At 53.3% G+C, this 18,064-nt stretch overlaps 2 protein-coding genes across 2 annotated transcripts; both read right to left on the bottom strand.

Moving 5' to 3' along the window:
• Positions 1 to 4,095: 4,095 nt before the first annotated feature.
• Positions 4,096 to 8,766, bottom strand: TMEM230 (transmembrane protein 230). The gene is given in 3 exon segments (XM_009567852.2): positions 4,096 to 6,599; positions 7,492 to 7,614; positions 8,023 to 8,766. Coding segments are annotated over 3 exon segments (363 nt in total). The 5' UTR covers positions 8,122 to 8,766; the 3' UTR covers positions 4,096 to 6,458.
• Positions 8,767 to 14,122: 5,356 nt separating this feature from the next.
• On the bottom strand, positions 14,123 to 17,283 carry PCNA (proliferating cell nuclear antigen). Its single transcript, XM_009567863.2, is given in 11 exon segments — positions 14,123 to 14,530; positions 14,638 to 14,685; positions 14,688 to 14,760; positions 15,055 to 15,176; positions 15,179 to 15,203; positions 15,206 to 15,253; positions 15,463 to 15,530; positions 15,906 to 15,975; positions 15,977 to 16,004; positions 17,056 to 17,159; positions 17,161 to 17,283. Coding segments are annotated over 11 exon segments (792 nt in total). The 3' UTR covers positions 14,123 to 14,447.
• Positions 17,284 to 18,064: the final 781 nt, after the last annotated feature.

Genomic DNA, 18,064 nt, shown 5'->3' on the forward strand with positions numbered 1-18,064 from the left:
ACAGCATGATTTGCAACAACAGCTTAAATAAATGGTTGCAGGCACGAAAGACTAGCAGGAAGCTAATCTTTTAAGGACTTAAGCGCAGCTACTACTTCAGTCCAAGTAAATATTTCAAAATAAAATTAATTAGTGATGACTGGTGGATTTTTTTCTCCTTCGTTTGAACAGCTCAGGCTTAAATGGTGATTCCTCCCAGAACTTATGCTTTCAGTGACAAAACTGCTATTTCACTGGTACAGGAAGAGTCCTCTCAAAGAAGATTCATTGCAATTTTGCTCCATACTGCAACTACAGCAGGACTGGAAAAGCTCGCTGGGAGAGGCACGGCTCTGTGTTACTGCCCGAGGTGTGCTCCAAGAGCAGCCTTTATGCTGCTCCAGAGATGTTGGAGGGCTTAGGATCCAACAGCAGTACAGCCTGCACGAAGGAAACGTCTGCTTTCCGATTCTTGTCAAGCTCCGTCCACGCAGACCACAAAAATAACTCAAATAATCACCTAACTTCCAATTAAAGGAAGTTTCTTAATACCTTCCTAGACATGGGTGAAGGCCCCAAGGTAGCAAGTAACCCAGCAGCACAAACCAAAGTCTGCCTGAGCCTGGAGAAGCAAAACTGTCAATGAAATCATTTGGAAACAATCATCCCTAATCCACAATTAAGCTTTCTTCCCAAGAATTTTTTTCCTTGACCCTTGGCTCCATCTCAGAACAAAGCCAGTTCTCTTGGGAGGGAGGGCTCTGTTGTGGCCCACTGAACCGTCAGGACTATTTTTAGTTAAATCCGGCATTCCTAAAGTCCTCAAGCTGCTTGTGGATTAAGGAAGGAGCAAGGAAATCCTGTGAATGCGCACCCCCCCGATTCACATGGGGAGTGCACAGCACCGCACGCAAGCAGAGCCGCAGCTCCACACTGAGCTCTAGGGAGAAGCAGAGAACAGTTCTTTTCACCAGGTAGAGAAGGCAGAAAACGAGGATGGGATCGCTGCCTTCTCCAAGGTGGAAGAGGCAAACCAAAGCGGTTGGGAGGCCAGAGAGATCTGAGAACGGGGGCAGTTTGTACTTACACTCTTAAAACCGATGAGCTGCAGCTCTGGAGAGGAACAAGTGGCAGGCAGGATCAGCCAAGGAGTCCTGAGGTGCTCTGCCAACAGAGATCTTGCTGGGAGGAGCAGGACACGACGGCCCAATGGAAGGGCCACGAGAAGGCTCCAGGAGTGGCAGAAGATGCTGCATGAATGGGCTGATGCTTGGGACATTTAAGACTAGGAAGAGGGGGGAGGAGTATGGTGAGAGCATGTTGAGACTTGTTTCGAGCATGGCGTAAGTAGAGTGTAGCACAAACATGATTAGAAGGGACAGAACTGCTGTGCCGAGTCATTTCTTCTTGCCCTGCAGAGTTTTTACGTCGTTTTTTATGTTATGCAAAATCCATATTGCTGTAAGAGCGGCAGTACAGCACTGAGCCTCTCAGCGGCAAATGTTGCCGAATTTGGCTAATTGCAGTTGACAGAAAGCAAACTCTACTGCAGGGCCTGGTCTAAGTGTTCTGCACGATGGGGACCAGAAAAGCGCCAGAGATGCTGCTGCAGATCGTGATGTTTGTTCAAAGCATTTGTTTTATGGCTGTATTTATAGCACAGGGGTCGCAGCCAGTGAGCTCCCAGTGAGTCACCACATTCTCTCCTCTCTGCAGATGTTTCTCACGACTGCTACTGAAATATTGTCAGGACCAGGATCAGGAACTTGCTGGCCTGTCCAGGCTTCTGCCAACCACCCTGCTCTGCGGACAAACAACACCCAGCCGGGCCTCGAGGATGAAGTTCTTGGAAGAGTAAGAAGAAGGACAAATCACTGCTGAGAAAAGATAGACAAAGGAGTTAGGAAACTCCTCTTGCTACATCACCACGGGACTAGTGATGGCCTTTGCTCTTCTCCAGCCTCCATCAGCACAAGCCTATGGAGAGAACCTCAGAGAGAACGATCAACAGTGATGCTGAGGAACAAGCATAGGATATGGAAAGTTGCTGCCTGGAGTATTACACTCCCTTTTTCCAGGATAGCACCTTCCCTATAGAGGGGATGATGTCTCTTTACAAGGCTCTCTGCATGGACAGATGCAAAACCATGAGCCTGTAAGAATCACAACACTGCTGGCTCCACAAGCCTTAAACCAGAGAACCTCCGAGAGACTGGGATGGGGTGGTGAGCCCTGCAGGGCTGTGGCTTCACTTGGACTCAAAGCTCACACACGTCTAGGCTGGCGAAACACCTCACAACTCACTTCATCACTCCAGGTAATCTACAGAAGCACCATTTCTGCCTCTTCTTTCAAGGGTTTATGAGAACTGTTCACACAACATTTCCGATAATTCTGGCTTTTCCTAACGCTCCTTTACATTGCTGAGTTTATCTCCATCCCCCCTCATTTGCTGTGAGCCCATTTCAGGCAGGGAGCTCCCAAAAGGGCATTAGCCACGACCTTAGAGATGCAGCACTGGATGTGATGCTTGCTATAAACCCCTGATGTCCTCAGCCTTGTCCAGTGCCTGAGCTGGCAGAGAATGTTGCACTGTTTTTTGCAGCATCTCTGGGTGTGAAGCCTCTCCTGGAAGCCCATGGAGGTCCCTCAGCCACCATGTGGGCAGCAGGTTGTCTCCTTAGCTCTACACTTGAATGTCACCACTTAGCACAAGTCTGCTGCCTGACTTCTCAATGTAAACTGGCTGTGGGAAGTGTTAGAAAATCAGTTATACATGACTTCTTTGAGCCAGGAGCCACTGGTGGCCATCGCCTTTCCCGCTGGTGGCACCTGAACCACCACCAGTGGTAAGGGGCCTCCTGGAGAGGAACAGCCCCCATTCTGCTTTGAGGAGCACAACGTGCTACTAAAAATGAGCCACTGCAAATGAGGAGCAGAGAAAGAGCCAGTTTGGATGCAGCATCAGTTTCTGGGGCTTGTAGCCGATGTCTGCAGCTACCTGAGACCGTCTGCACTGCTACCTTGTTTGTTGCCCCAGCTCATTCACCTACACGTTTCTACTGGTTTCTCTACACAAGGGAGGTTCCTCTGAGGTTGACGATGCTGGGAACGCCAGCTGGCTCTGTTCAGGCAGTCAAAAAAGATAAAGACTTACTTAAAAGGACTCCTTGTTTTTATAAATTATACACTGTGGGGAATGGCTGGTGCCTCAGCCCAGAGGACTCTGGAATCACGTCTCCAAACGTCTTTCCAGCAACTTTATGGTATTAAGTACGTAATCACATGAACACCCATACATCAACATCAGCACAGCACCAAGGATACAGGAATTCAAGCCCTCATAAACTAGAGCAAAGCCTAAAATCAGAGTGCCTGTTTTTCCTCCAGAGCTTCTCTGCATAATAATACCCCATCGATCTATAGAAATGCCAACTATTTTTTTAGCTCGGAGGCAGCTGCCTCGCTGAGTGCCCAGAACGGATGATGCTTAATGAAGGCAATAGCTGTTCAGTATTACCCTCATCCATCAGCGTTCACCCAGCGCCTTATTTGTCATGCAAGCCTTACTCTGGAACCAGAAACCTCTTCCCAGGCATTTTCCCTTACCCTCATGGCTGCAGCGAGTCGGTCGGTCCTCTCCAAACCCACAGCACCCACGATGTTCCAGAAGGGGAACCGAGCAGAGCCAGAACTGTGGGCTCTGGCAGCAGCACCTGGGGCAAGGGAAGGACGCAGCTCCACACTCGGCCAAGCCAGCTGCTGCTGTACCGACCCGGCTCAGGGAAACAAATCCTTTGCAGGATATTCTCTCTTAAAATAAAGGTAAACTCAGGCTATTTTGCAATAGAGAACGGAACCCTGGCTCCTAGCCACACTACAGTTGGGCAGTTAATAGACATAAACATCTAGAGAGTCACACTCTGGAGGAGAACCATGCTTAGAATGCAAGATATCAACTCAAAGAATGAAGCTGCCTGCACCTATGTTTTTCCAGGGGTCACCACACATTTTTTTCTTTCCCAGGAGTGTCTCCTTTTTTCCACTAGATATAAACCAATCGCCTAGAGAGGAAGATTTCCCTGGTACATGCCTTTGTACCAACAGCCCTGCGAGCATTAGGGCAGTGACTGCTCTTATTCATACACTGAGCTGCCCGAGGACTTTGCCTCTGTCAAACTGCAAAGTAAATTAATTAGAATCATAGAAATAGTTTGGGTGGAAGGGACCTTAAAGATCACCTAGTTCCAACTCCCTGCCTTAGGCAGGGACACGTCCCAGTAGATCCGGCTGCCCAATTAATTGCCTTTCCTCCAGAAACATCAGCCCAGTCTTCTCCTGTCCCCTGCATTTACTTGTTCTTCTTAGGCAACCCAGGCTTCCCAACTTTCTTGAAAGCATCTTTGCCCTCCTCCTTTTCTTTTTCCATCTAAACTTCCCTTCCACTTCCTCTCCCCTTTCCTAACCCAAACAAATCCACATTCTTAATCCATAATAGAGGCTGATGCATGGTTCTGCGTCAGCACCCGCTCTCCTGGCCAGCCTCAGCTCTAACTGACACATTTCAGCTGGGAAGCAGGGCCAGCAGAGCCAGGACTGTGAGATGGGCGAGGGCTGGCATGACGCAGCAGAGCAGGGGAGAACGTGCACAGTTGTTGCCTTCAGAGATGCAAAGGGAGATCCTGAATCCAATCGGTTGTTCCTCAGAGAGCAACACTGGGTCACGCTCAAACCAATTAAGTTGAAGTAGGGAAGTAATGTAGGTTAAAAAAAGACCTTGGCTCAGGCCTGGGTTTAATCTAGAACATTAGAGGTGAAAAAAGGTACTTTCAGAGCAAGGCGTTCATCTAGCCCTGTTCTCATCTCACCGTCTCCACAGACCTGCTCAGCACTAACAGTAATTCCTGCCCCTCTGCCTTTCAAAAGTGGCACTGTGGCAGTTCAGGAGTGGCAGTACCAGCCTGCGCACCCTATTCCAACAGACACCACTCCTGTTCCATTGCACAGCAAAAGCAACTGGATATTTGGACCCTGAAACAAAGCAATGAGAAGCCTGCGATCTGCGCATATATAACAACTGCCTGTGAGGTTCAAAAAGCAAATCCTGACCTTCTGAAGCAGCACCCAGGGCGCTCTGCGTTGCTGCACTGGGAAGGGCAATCCCAGCCCCCTGGCTCTGCCCCGAAGCCAGCCAAGGGTCCTGGAGAGCAGATGGAGTTGTTCCAAATCTGCTAGCTCAGCAAAGCCCAACGCTGATTGCAGGGACAACATTAGCAATTGGAAGCAGTCGGCAACTGCAGGTTCAGCTAAAGCCTTAATCTGGTTGCCCAGAACAATTCTAGTGCACACCGAGGCCTGTGAATGTGACAGACAAGCCCGTGGTTCGTACGCAGAATACAGCGAGGTTTATTCAGATTCAGTACATCTGCTTGCATCACTGCTTGTCACGTACTTGTTCTCCAGGACAGCAAGTTCATTCCCATCTCAGCAGACAGACTGCTTTACATAAAATAGAGCTACCCATCTCTTTTCCCTGAATAAGCCACCCCTGCAGCTTGCAAAGCAACAGAAACGGGGTCAGTTCAGTACAAATGGTACAGAGATTTCCTTTCTGCTGGTCTGGAGACTTATGCACAGCATATCAGCCAAAGAAGGACAAAATGATTCCAAATATACACACGGGCAGCTGGAACTCAAGTGTCTCCAACATCCACACTAGTCAGACCCATGATTTTTGGTATTTAGACACTTGCATCCCCGTCCAGATTCCAATTCTTCTCCTTATATCCATGCATTTAAAATAATTAGCAAAATCCAATGACAGTCCTTTTAAAGGATAAGTGGGTTTTGTGAAAAGCAGCAGTGGCCTGGGAAAGGGCTTGCATCTGAAGTTGGTGTTACATGAAGTTGGTAAATAAATAAGCTTGGTCTGACAAGAGGAGCCGAGCAGCACATGCACTATGTGTAAACTATGTCATGCAGTTTCTCCTCTTGTACATGTCTGACTTTTGTTACCCCAGACAAGCATGGGACAAGCAGACTGGAAGCATTTCTGATGGACAGAGAGCAAAATATACAGAGAATACAGCCATGATGTTTGTCTGCAAAAGTAAACCCACCGAAACCCGCGATCTCGGTGAAAACTAAAAAAACCTCTATAATATAAACAGTTAGGAAAAAAACAGCTCTGCTGAAACTGGCTTATCTGTTTCTGGAAAACTGCGAGAATTGCTTTGCCCAAGAAGAACTTCTTACAAGCAACCAGCATGTGTAATCAGAAGGGGAAAACAACAAATCACATGTTCTTCCCACCCAATGTTGCAATCCTTTTGGTCAATGCTTGTGCTCAGGCCCCCCTCCGAACCTGCAACACCTCAAAGCCAATATCTGGCATCTGGTGGCTGACAAACTTCTTGGATATCCAGGGTTATTAATAGCTCTGACTGCCAGTCTAATTATAAAGTCATTAAATACACTGGTCAATCATCGAAATCTGGGATATCATCGTAGGAATAGCCCCGGTAGCCTTTGGAAGCATAGTATGCGATGCGCAGGTGGTAGAAGCCTGGGAGGAACACCAGGATCCCAATGATGAGCACGGGGATAGCTCGGTCCGTTCCCTGCAGAGAAGAGACGTGCAAAGGCAGTAAGAAGAGATGTGTACAGGGGGGATCCTTCCTTTTTCTCAGGCCTTGCCTGTTCATCCTCAAGGCTTGGCTAGGTGACAAAAAATAGAAATTCATCTTACATCAGAAATATCTGTTTTCTTCAGGCAGAGTCCTCTCCCTGGCATCTCCTCTGTGCTACAGGAAACCCTCAACTGAACTTTTCCTCCGGACAGGAGGGTGGATTGTCCCAACGCTGATCACGTTATGGCAGTTCCAGCCACGGGCTGGGTGCTGCAGGCTCGGCTGAGCGAGCTCTCCTATCTGTGCCTGGACTGCTTCTGATACAGCCAAAACGCTGCTGTTTCCACAACGATAAGGAGCAGCTGCCAACCGTAAAGCAACTCCATACGGCATAAGGTCAAAGGAGAAGCGTGCCACCAAGTCAACTGCAAGCAACAGATCCCCTTTCAATGGGCCATAAACAGGGAGATGAGAAAAGCAGCGCCGTGTCCTACATAGCGGTCTGGCATCTCCTATAGGAGTTACCAGACGATTCCCTCACTGGAAGAGTGACGATCCCAGCATGGAGTCCTTCCAGGACAGCAAGTTGACCTCTGCAGGGATGCAGCATTAAGGTGAAACCATGCCCCAGAGAGGATGGAGATGCCCAGCCCTGCCTGGCAGATCCAGTGCAGCTACAAACCTGCTGAGGGCTGCCTAACCAAAGGCAGAGGGCTCTGCTGCCGGAGGAACGGGCTGTTGGCACACACCCACACGCAGTGCAGAGGGTTCTGCTCTCGCTTACAGGCCTTTTGCTCTGAATTCCTACACTGAACATGACAGTTCAAAGCAAAATAGGCAAGCAATGCAAGGCTCGTAACTGAAGGGTAATCCAACCACTTACGCCTTTGCTAATGTATCCTGCCAAGAGGAGGGCTCCGATGATAATGAGGAAGGTCCCGATCATGAAGAGAACAACAGCCAGAGCGATCGCCTTGTAGGGGATTTTGGGTGGGCTCTTCTTGAACTGGATGGAAAAATCCCTGTGTTAATCAGCCTGACCCAGCAGACGTCCCCTCCCGCTACGGCAGAGATGAAACTCTCGCAGCCGCTCTGCCGCAGGACTCTACAACGGCCTTCGGCGAGGAACCCTGCCCACAGACACCCCGCTGCCTGCGCAGCCTCTACACCCACTGCTTCCAGAGCTGCTCTGATTCTCACCTCCCTCCAAAGAAATGCATCTGCCCCTGCTAAACTAAAAGTCTTGTTTCCAGCGTAGGCTGTATGGGCTGAAGGGCTGCCTTGCAGCCTGCTTTGTAACCTTTCTGAGGTGAGGCTGCTCTGCTGGAGACGAATAGCCCAGCAGCCACCTGACACACATGCGAGAGCAGCCTTTTCTAGTGGCTCACCATCAGTTTTCTTCCCTACTTTTTACCTGCAGGTCATATATCCATCATCGGTGCTGAGAGAGCTTGGAATATTTGACTTTGCTAGTGGGAATCCCAGCAGTCAGATTTGTTCGTGACGACATCATCACAAGGGAGCCTGGGCATCAGCGAGAACCTGAAAAGAGAAAGCAGTGAAAAACATCAGCACAAGCTGGACGATAGGGTCTGAGAGACATGGATCAAGGTTATTAGAGAAACAACTGCTGAGCCTGTACTGGCCCAAAATCACCTTTATTATAGAATCAGAGAATGGTTTGGGTTGGAAGGGACCTTAAAGATCATCCAGTTCTAACCCCCTCCCATGGGCAGGGACATCACACTAGCTCAGGCTGCCCAAGGCCCATCCAACCTGGCCTTGAACACCTCCAGGGATGGGGCAGCCACAACTTCCCTGGGCAACCTGTTCCAGTGCCTCACCACTCTCATAGTGAAGAAATTCTTCCTAATGTCCAGTCTAAATCTGCCCCTCTCCAGTTTATACCCATTCCCCCTTGTCCTATCACCACAAGCCTTTATATACAGCTTTCTTGCAGCCCCTTCAGGTACTGGAAGGTCGCTATAAGGTCTCCTCTGACCCTCCTCTTCTCCAGGCTGAACAAGCCCAACTCCCTCAGCCTGTCCTTGTGGGAAGGTGCTCCAGACCTCAGATCATCTTTGTAGCCTCCTTTGGACACATTCCAACAGTTCCATCTCCTTCTTACATTGAGGATTCCAGAACTGGACACAATCCCTCAAGATGAGGTCTTCACAAGAGAGCAACAGAGGGGCAGAATCCCCTCCCTCGCCCTGCTGGCCACGCTGCTTTTGATACAGCCCAGGACACGGTTGGTTTCTGGGCTGCGAGCGCACGTTGCTGGCTCCTGTCGAGCTTCTCATCAACCATCACCCCAAGTCCTTCTCCTCAGGGCTGCTCTCAATCACATCATCCCCCATCGTGAACTGAAAGTGGACACTGCCCCAACCCAGGTGCAGGACCTTACACTTGGCCTTGTTGAACCTCATGAGGTTCTCACGGACCCACTTGTTCTTTTTCATAAATTAATATTTCTTCAAAGCTTTGTATTTAAGCCTAAAATACAAAAATGTGACTACATCTACAAGAGGGTCTGCCAATATCTGAAAGCAAAGTCAAGCTAAGGTAGAAGTTCTGCTTAGCACAAGACAGACATCCCAGAATAATACGCCATGTACAAGCCAGCTCTCATGTCGCAAGGAAATCACCCTTCCAGCAGGGAGATGTCTGAGGCTCAGCTATTTCTAAACAGGGACACTGGTAAATAAACCCCAACCTGAACCAAACAAAGCAGCTTTTCACCCAGACGGATGTTTTGCAACACATCCATTTTGCAAAAAAACCCACTGGAAACCAGAATGAAGGGAGCGGTGCTTCCCGAGGCAGCACGAGTCTATGACTCAGAAGGAGCACGAGGGAGGGGGATGGAATGCTCAGTAGAGGTGGCCACCAAACCCCAGCCCAGAGTTGAAAAGCCAGGTCACTCATCTCTCTCGCTGCGTGGGTGACAGCATCCACGGAGCAGAGCTTTATTTAGTTACCCCAGAGACCCATCCTGCAACCTCACCGCGCCGTGAAGCTGCTGCCAGCGGTGACAGTCCTGGGGAGAGGGGCAGAGCCAGCTTTCTCCTGTGCCGGGGAGAAGCCCGGATCAGCCTGACTCACTGCAGAGCCACGGCGCCAGGGGCAGCTCCGGACAGCGGGCCGGGGCACTGGGCGGCCGCGCACCCACAGCACCAGGCAAGAACCAGGCTCCCCCCTTGTCCAACCTCAACAGCTTCTTTATTTCCTGAGAAAGCATGGAATAAAGAAAACAAAGGTGCAATCCCCAACTGCTCCAACGGGAAGGGACAAAGGTGCTTTTTCCACAACACTATTTGACACCTAAGGTAACGGCATCTCCTCAAATGATTCATCTCTACCGGAACTGAAATCCTTTGTCTCCCTCTTGCTGACACATTCTCCTGCCACTGGGTTTGTTCTTCCTGCAGTAAATTTGACTTTTACAAACACCCCAACACCTCTGATCCTAACTTCCAAAGCTCCACCTCTAAATTGATTTTTAGCTGGCTTTGAAGTGAGGAACCAAGAACAGACCAATCCTCCCTGGTAAGGTCCTCAGCTCCTACACCTCCCTCTTCTCCAGGTGATGGCACTCACAGCCCAGAGCCTCCCACCTGAGATGTGGGATTGTGCAGGGGATGAAGCCACAAAGGGAATCAGCCCATCTGGAATGTGTCAGATTTCCTGACTGTGCCCCATTTTCCTCTCCAGTACCACGGGGATGAGTTACCGGACCGTCCCACCATCACTACGCTATTTCTGGGGGCTTTCCCAGGAAATATTTTCCATTTACACCTGCATCGATGATCCTGCCTTTCCTGTTACCCGCTCTTCCCACAGAGACGAGACTCCAGTAATGCCCTCCGGTACCGGCAGACCGCTGTCAGAAGCAAACCCAACTGCAGGGGCTTCGACCAGTGGGGCTGGCACAGATCCCACAGCTCTCGCTCCGCATTCAGCGGCGCAGGTGTCCCCCCTGGGGTTCTTGCGCTCCCGGCCACACCGTGCCCTTCTCTGCCCGCATCCCAGAGAAACCTCTGCTCTGGGAGCTGTGAAATCACAGATCCAACAACCCGCGTCCAGTGAGGTCAGGATCTGGCCCAAAACGGGCAGCAAAGTGGGGGCACTGCAACCTGGAGCCCTGGCTGTCCCAGAGCACTGGGACCAGGGCCGCTGCGGCCATTCCCCACCAAGGGGGGACATGGGGGGACATGGCCGGATGCAGTGGGGCACCGTGGGATGAGGGCGGACAAGTTTGGATGCATGGAACCACAGGAGGACACGTGTGGGGGGGGACATGAGGGCACATAGGGGACATGGTGGGATGTAGGTGGATGTGATGGGACGTCTGAGGACAAAGAGAGGGGATATGGGACACAAGAGGACACGGGACATGGGGGATACTGGATATGGGCGAAACACGGGACATTGGGGGGGAAATGGAGGGATACGTATATTGGGGGACACAGGACACAAGGGGACACAGGACACAAGGGGACATGGTGGGGATACAGGATATTGGGCCAGACATGGGACATGCGGGGACATGAAGGGGACATGGGGCATGGGATATTGAGGGGGCGTGAGGGGGACATGGGAGGAATAATGGGATATGGGGGAACAAGGCATACGGGGGGCACAAGGGGACACATTACGTGGAGGGACAAATGGGGGCATACAGGGGGATGTGGGATATTGGGGGACAAGGGACACAAGTGGACATGTGGGGGTACAGGATATCAGGGAGATGGCACATCGGGACACATAGGGGGACACAGGGGCACGGGATATCAGGGGACACAGGTGGCCATGAGAAGGGACACAAGGGGGGCACACAGAACATGAGGGGACATGGGACCAGGGGGACACGGTGGGGATACAGGACAGAGGGGACATGGGAGGACATGAAGGGACAATGGAGGGCACAGGGTAATGGGGGACATGAGGGGAACACGAAGGGGATATGGGTGCACACCCGACATGGGGGGGGCATGGGGTGACACACAGGGTTACAGGGGGGATTGGGGACACACAGGGGGAACATGACAGGGGACACAGGGTATGGGACAGTGTGGCACACAGGGGATGCAGGATAGGGGGGGACATGGATTATGGGGGAAACAGGTCCTTTCCCCATCCCCTACCCCTTCCCCATCCCTCTCCCCGTCCCCATCCACATCCCATCTCTGTCCCCTTCCCATCCCCTTTCCCTATCCCCCTCTTCAAACCCTTTCTCCGTCCCCTTCTCCCCCCGTCCCCTTTCCTTCTCCCATCCCCTTCTCCTTCCCAGTCCCATCCTAATCCCCTTCCCTCTCCCCTTCCCCCTCCCCAATCTCCTCCCGCATCTCCCCCTCCCCTCCCCCCGTCCCTCCCCAAACCCCCCTCCCCCCTCCCTCCCGCCCGCTCTCACCGACGACGCCGCCCCGGTCCCACCGTTCCCTTCCGGGTCGCTCTGACTCCGCCCCCGCCGGGGCGCGCCTCAAGCGGCGCCAAATAGACTCCCTTCAGCCTCACTTTAGAAAACGAACGCCGTTGATCAGCCCGGGCAGCGCCTGGAGCGGCTCCACCATCACCTCAACGAGACAAAACCTGTTCCGCAATAAATTTCCCACTCACAGGCACATGTATAAATTTTCCCAGGAATCTCATGCATATTCTATTACTTTCCAAGGACTGATTTTAATGCCGTTCTGGAACTTCGCAACAGTCAAAGCTCTGGGTCGTTTGGAGCTCTCCAGCTCTCGGCCTGACTTTGGATTGGAGATAGGAAGAAAACGCCGGTGATTCCAGAAGATACGTGTGTTCAGCACAGATCGTTCCTCACACAATGTGTTACCATTTCAAAGAAAGGACAGTGTCTGAAAAACACCGTTTTAAGGGAAACACGTGATCAGAGGTTCCTTCCGTCTAACTTTCAAAACCCACAACTGCTTAGAGAAAACTTAACTGCACTTTAGCTTCAATCAAAATATTCCACTTTGAAATATTCCACTATACTGTATCAGAAGTCCTGAGGGAATTCCCTCTTCCCTATTGCCATTCTCCCTGGCAAGGAGCGCAAGCACGCAAACCAGACACCTGCAGTGCTCCCTGAGCCCCCCGGCTCATGCTTTTCATGGAATCATGGAATGGTTGGTCTGGAAGGGACCTCAAAGCCCATCCAGTTCCAATCCCCTGCCATGGCAGGGCACTCCCACTGGCTCAGCTGCCAATGCCCATCCAACCTGGCCTGGAACACCTCCAGGGATGGGACAAGACACAAACAAGCTTCCCTGGGAAACCTGTGCCAGGAGCCTCACTCACCGTCATAGCGAAGTAATTTCCTCCTTATGTCCAGTCTAAATCTGCCCCCCTCTTGGTTTATACCACTCCCCCTGTCCTATCACTCCAGGCCTTTCTAAACGGCCCCTCTCCAGCTTCTTGTAGCCCCTTCAGGCACTGGAAGGTCACTATAAGATCTCCTCAGAGCCTGTGAGGGCTGAGTTCCTGTGGTCAGCACCCACCTCACTGACAGCAGAAGCTATTCCTTAACCAGCACTGCCACCACGTGAACTCCTCCTGCTCCATCCGCTGGGTTTCCCGCTGTGCAGTTCACAGGCAGCCAGCGCTCCAGGTCCTCACACTCTGTGGTGAGCTCGAAGCACTCTGCCTCCAGAGAGGAGTGCACCTGCAGCACTGCGAGCCCACACCTCCAACTCCCAGACAGCACCGGGAGCCAACGGAATTGCTGCCCAGGGTTTCTTTGCTCATGACACAGCAGTCACTGAGGCTTCCGACCCAGAAGCATAAGAATTTATGGTGCACAGGTAGCAAAACAGACGAGCCAAGTGGCCCCAAACTGTTTTCAAATCCTATTTTAGTGATCAAACCTTCACCAACAATAAATAGGAATGTTATCATGGCTGGTCCTCAAAGAAGGAACTGCGGTGTGGCACAGGCAATACGTGCTTGTTATAGAAAGCATTGGGTGTGGGACAAAGGCACCAAGGCAGCAGCGTGCCCAGAGCTGCTGAGCAGAGCCGAGCTCAGGGGAGCACAGTGCTCACAGCTGGGCCAAAGGAACCTTCAGCCACTGCCCTGGAGTCCGTGGCTGCACTTGGGCTCCGCTCGGAGCCAAGTGGCAGCTCCAGGAGGAGCCCTCTTGCCCCTGACTGAGCTAAAGGGGAAACCAGGAGCAGCACCGCAGTGGGAGTGGTTACAGCATTGTGAGCCACTCTGGCCTTTCACAGGTTCAGCAATGGGAGCACAGGCTGGAACCTCTTGCATGAAAAAAGCCCAGCAGTGGGCCCTGCTGCAGCCTCTTTGAAAGGGGGGAGGGTACGTAGGTGTAGTTCAGACAAAGCACTGATTCAGCCATACGACAAGATAAAAAACATGCAGCTATTCTTTATTTCCTTCTTTTGAAGTTTTAGTTAGAATATCAGCATCACAAAATAAGTGGACAGTCAGGTTAAATGAACTGGTAGCACAAGCGAACAGCAGCCCTGGTCAGCTGCTATGCTCCACCGGCTGAAACTCCAGGACGCCAATTTGACTCATGTTAAATGCTGCACCCTTCTCCAACGCCAGCTGAGACCAGTGAGGAGTTTCACCTTAAGACACATCCAAGAGGTTACTGGAGGTACAGGAACAGAGTAGAAAAAACCCAACCTTCCTATTTCCAATGACACCAGAACTGCAAAGGAGTGAAGTATTTACAGAGGTATCTACACAAGATGCCTAACAGCGCCCGTATGATGCTCCAGCAGACTGGAATTGCTAATGTCACCATCTCCTTCCCCACATCCGTTGTCCTCTCCAAAGGGCTGCCTGGATCTCCCCTCAGTCTGACTCCAGTTAAGAGCCTTCTTGTTGGTCCTCAATCTTTGGAGCCAGGTAGTATTTCAAGTGTCCCATGTCGGCAATCTTGTACTCCACCACTGGGAGAGAACAAAGGGCACTCAGCAGGCTCCTCAGAAAAGCCGTTCCCCTTAAGGCGGCAGCGTTTTACAAGGGCATTTGAGGAGAGCTGCTGCAGCTACTTTACCCAGCGGCACATCTGCAGACATGCTGAGGGTCACCGTGGGCGACAGTGAGTGGCTTTGGTGAAGAAGTTCAGGTATCTCAGCGCAAAGGTCAGCTGGACCGGCTCATTCATCTCAATGGTGACCTAGGGCCCACCAGCAGGTTAGACGGCAACCGCGTGCTGCGAGTGCCTTCCAGTCTCGCATAACTCGGACATCTCACCGCAAACAGTCAGCGCTGCCCCCATTCCCTGCTGAGTGCTGCCCACACACCCCAGGGTGGAGGCTTCACACTGGCAACATTTTGCTGACTCTAATCAGCAAACCAGAGAATATGCGACTAATCACCCTGCTTCAGCCCCCACACGTCAGAGAGACAGTCACAGTAGTAGAAGCCTTCAACACTGAAGACACAGAGTAACCAGAAAGGCCTAACTTACAGCTTCCTCCTCTTTATCCACGTTACTGCTGGTCTGCGACAGCTTGATGTTCCCATTGCCCAGCTCCCCATAGCTGAAAACTTCACCCCATTCTTTTGCACAGGAGATGACAACTGCATCACGATGTGGCTGAGGTCTCTGCAGATTGCGTGGCAAATTCTGCTGAAGGCATTTTCACTACACAGCTGTATTCCTGCTCCTGCCAAAGAGGCAACCCAGTTAAACCTATACCAAACAGCCTGGTGTAGCCACTACATTTGAGCTTTGTCTTCCCAAAGGAATTACATAGGATCACTAAGGTTTGGAAGACCTCCAGATCACACAAGTCCAACTGTCAATTCCATTAAAACTCAGTTCCAAGTCTGACATGACACAGGTTAGTGTCTGCAGTCACTGAGCCCTACTTACTGGAATTCCAAGCTGCTCCACATCGAGATCCATTAGCTTCATCTCATAGTCAGAAACCTTTTCCTGATCTAAAGAAACAAAGGACAGTTTTACCAAGTGCTTTTGAGAACTTATGATCCTGATTTTGAGCTTTGTCCCTTCTCCCAGCAATGTAAAACCACCTCAGTAAGCTCCACCTTGTTTAATCAGAGCTGGAAAACCCAGAAATTACTCCAATTGCCTTCTTGTGGGCTGGAAGAGAACAGCAACCCATCTAAAGCATCTGTTGCAGCCTTAAGAGTACAAAAGCACTGGTCATGTTGGCCAAGGTCATGTTGCCTCCAGCCTGCTTCAGGAGTTTCCCTGTCAGGTGAGCCCTGCCATTCCTCTCCCGGCATCCGAGGAGGCAACAAAGGCTCCCTACAAGCATGAAGACAGCAGCAGCTCCCAAACCCAACACTCACTCGGTGCTTCAAACACGAGAGCCAACGTATCTGCATTGTCTTCTGCTCGCAGAGTTATGATGTCCTCGTTTTCCAGCACACTTCAGTATTTTGGACATGCTGTGGGGGGAAAAGGTTGATCACTGATGGGGTTCCAAGGGTGCAGAGCAGGTGACACCAGCCCGTGGCCTGTGACAGGGCCAGCACAAGGGGGAAGGCATGCAGGATCCGAAGGGGAGAGTAGGACCAGAGTGGAGGGGGACACATGGAGCTGGGGGAGCAGGAGGCCCCCTGGGGCTGGACACACTCGGGGCCAGGGAGAAAATAGGGGCAACACCCGGGACACATGCACAGAGCCCGGGGGGGTCAGGGAACAGGAGGAGCCCCCTTGGGGTGGGAGGATGGACATGGGCTGGGGGGGAAGCTGTGGGGAGCCCAGGGGAGAGCAGGGCCAGGTTGGGGGGAGGGGGAGTCCCCAAAGGGAGCCCACAGTGATGGGAGGCAGCAGAGGGGAAGCCCTTGAGGAGAGTGCTGTGGAAGGCCAGGGGGAAGGACACAGAGCTGGGGGAGTGGGGACACAGGGGGCCTGGGGGGGGGGGGGGGGCTCGGGGGCACACAAGGCCAGGAGAAAAAAGGGGAGAGGCCGGGGGGGTGAGGCGGACACGGAGCCAGGAAGAGGGTGAGCCTGGAGGGGGATATGAACCCCAGGGGAAGGACAGCATGGGCCAGGGCAAGAAACAGAGGGACCCCCGAGATAGGGGGATAGGGGGGCATAGAGGGCGGAGAGGACACAGAGGGAGCCCCAGGGCAGATACGGGGGGGGCAAAGGGCAGGTTGGGAAACAGAGGGATCCCCAAAGGGGAGGGGAATGTGGGGGTACACGGCGCAGGGGACACACAGAGGGAGCCCCAGGGGAGATATAGAGGGGCACACGGGGTTGGGGGGGGAACAGAGGGAGCCCCAAGGCGGGGGAATGGGGGCATAGGGGAGCCCCGCAGAGAGCAAAGCGGGTCCCGGGCTCCTCCCCCCGAGCTTTCCCGCCACCGCGCGCCGGCAGTGACGTCACGACGGCCCCCGCGCGCGAAAAAACGGCGCGAGAGCCCGAGGGGGGAGGGGGGAAGGGCCGGGAGCGGCTCTATGTGCTCCCCCCGGGACCGGGTCAGAGCCGCACCTGGACAGGTTGACGCCCATGGCGATCGTTGCGGTCGCAGCGGTCGGTATGTGCCGAAAGCCCTCGGAGCGCAGCGTGAGCTGCACCAGGGAGACGTGCGAGGAGTTCCATGCTCTGCAGGCTGATGCCGCCCGAGCCCAGGTCCCAGCACGCCTCTGTGATTAGGTCCTTGAGGGCCTCCAGCACGCGCTTCAGCACGGAGCCCTGCACAAGCCGCGCCTCGAACATCCCTGGCGGATGGAGCGAGCGGCGGCAGCGCGGAGCAGGACCAGCGGACTGCGCCCGGCCCGCGCCTTTTATAGCGCCCCGCCCCGCCCGCTGCGCAGCGCAGCCAATCGGGCACCGCCCGCTCCTAAGTCCCGCCCCCTCTCTCGGCAGGAGCCGCTCATCGCCGCGCGAGGGCCGGCTGAGGCCCCTCTGTGGCTGCGGCCGCCGGAGCCTTTTATAGCGTCCCGCCTCTGCCGACTGAGCGACGCGGCCAATCGCGGCCGCCTCCGCGCGCCCTGTATCCAATCAGACACTGCTCCTTCTAAGTTCCGTCCCTCGCTCGTAGGGAGCTAATCAGCGCTCGGTATGGAGAGAGCCTCGCTGAGGGGGCCGTGACGGCCCCGCCCATTGCTCGACGCAGCAATCGCAGCCGCGTCCGCGCTCTCTTCACCCAATTAGGCACCGGTCCTCCCCTGGCCCCAGCCCCCTCGCTCGGCCGGAGCCAATCAGCGTTAGCCATGGCTTCCAGCCCCACGCCGTGCGTGGCCCGGCTGAGGGGGCTGTGACGGCCCCGCCCACTGCGCGACGTGGCCAATCGCGGCCACCTCCGCGGTCTCCTTCCAGCCAATCGCGGCGTCTCTCCTCCCCTTAGCCCGCCCCCTCGCTCGGCAGAAGCCAATCAGCGCTCGCCGTGGAGGGTGCTGTGCTCTGTGACCGCTGCCACCGCCCGCCCTCCGCCCGGGCCTCTCCTCAGACGCCCGTTCCTGGCAGGAACTCCGAGCCCGAGTGGCAACCGGCGGCC

This window comes from Cuculus canorus, chromosome 26 (assembly GCF_017976375.1).
Source record: "Cuculus canorus isolate bCucCan1 chromosome 26, bCucCan1.pri, whole genome shotgun sequence".
Classification (NCBI taxonomy): domain Eukaryota; kingdom Metazoa; phylum Chordata; class Aves; order Cuculiformes; family Cuculidae; genus Cuculus; species Cuculus canorus.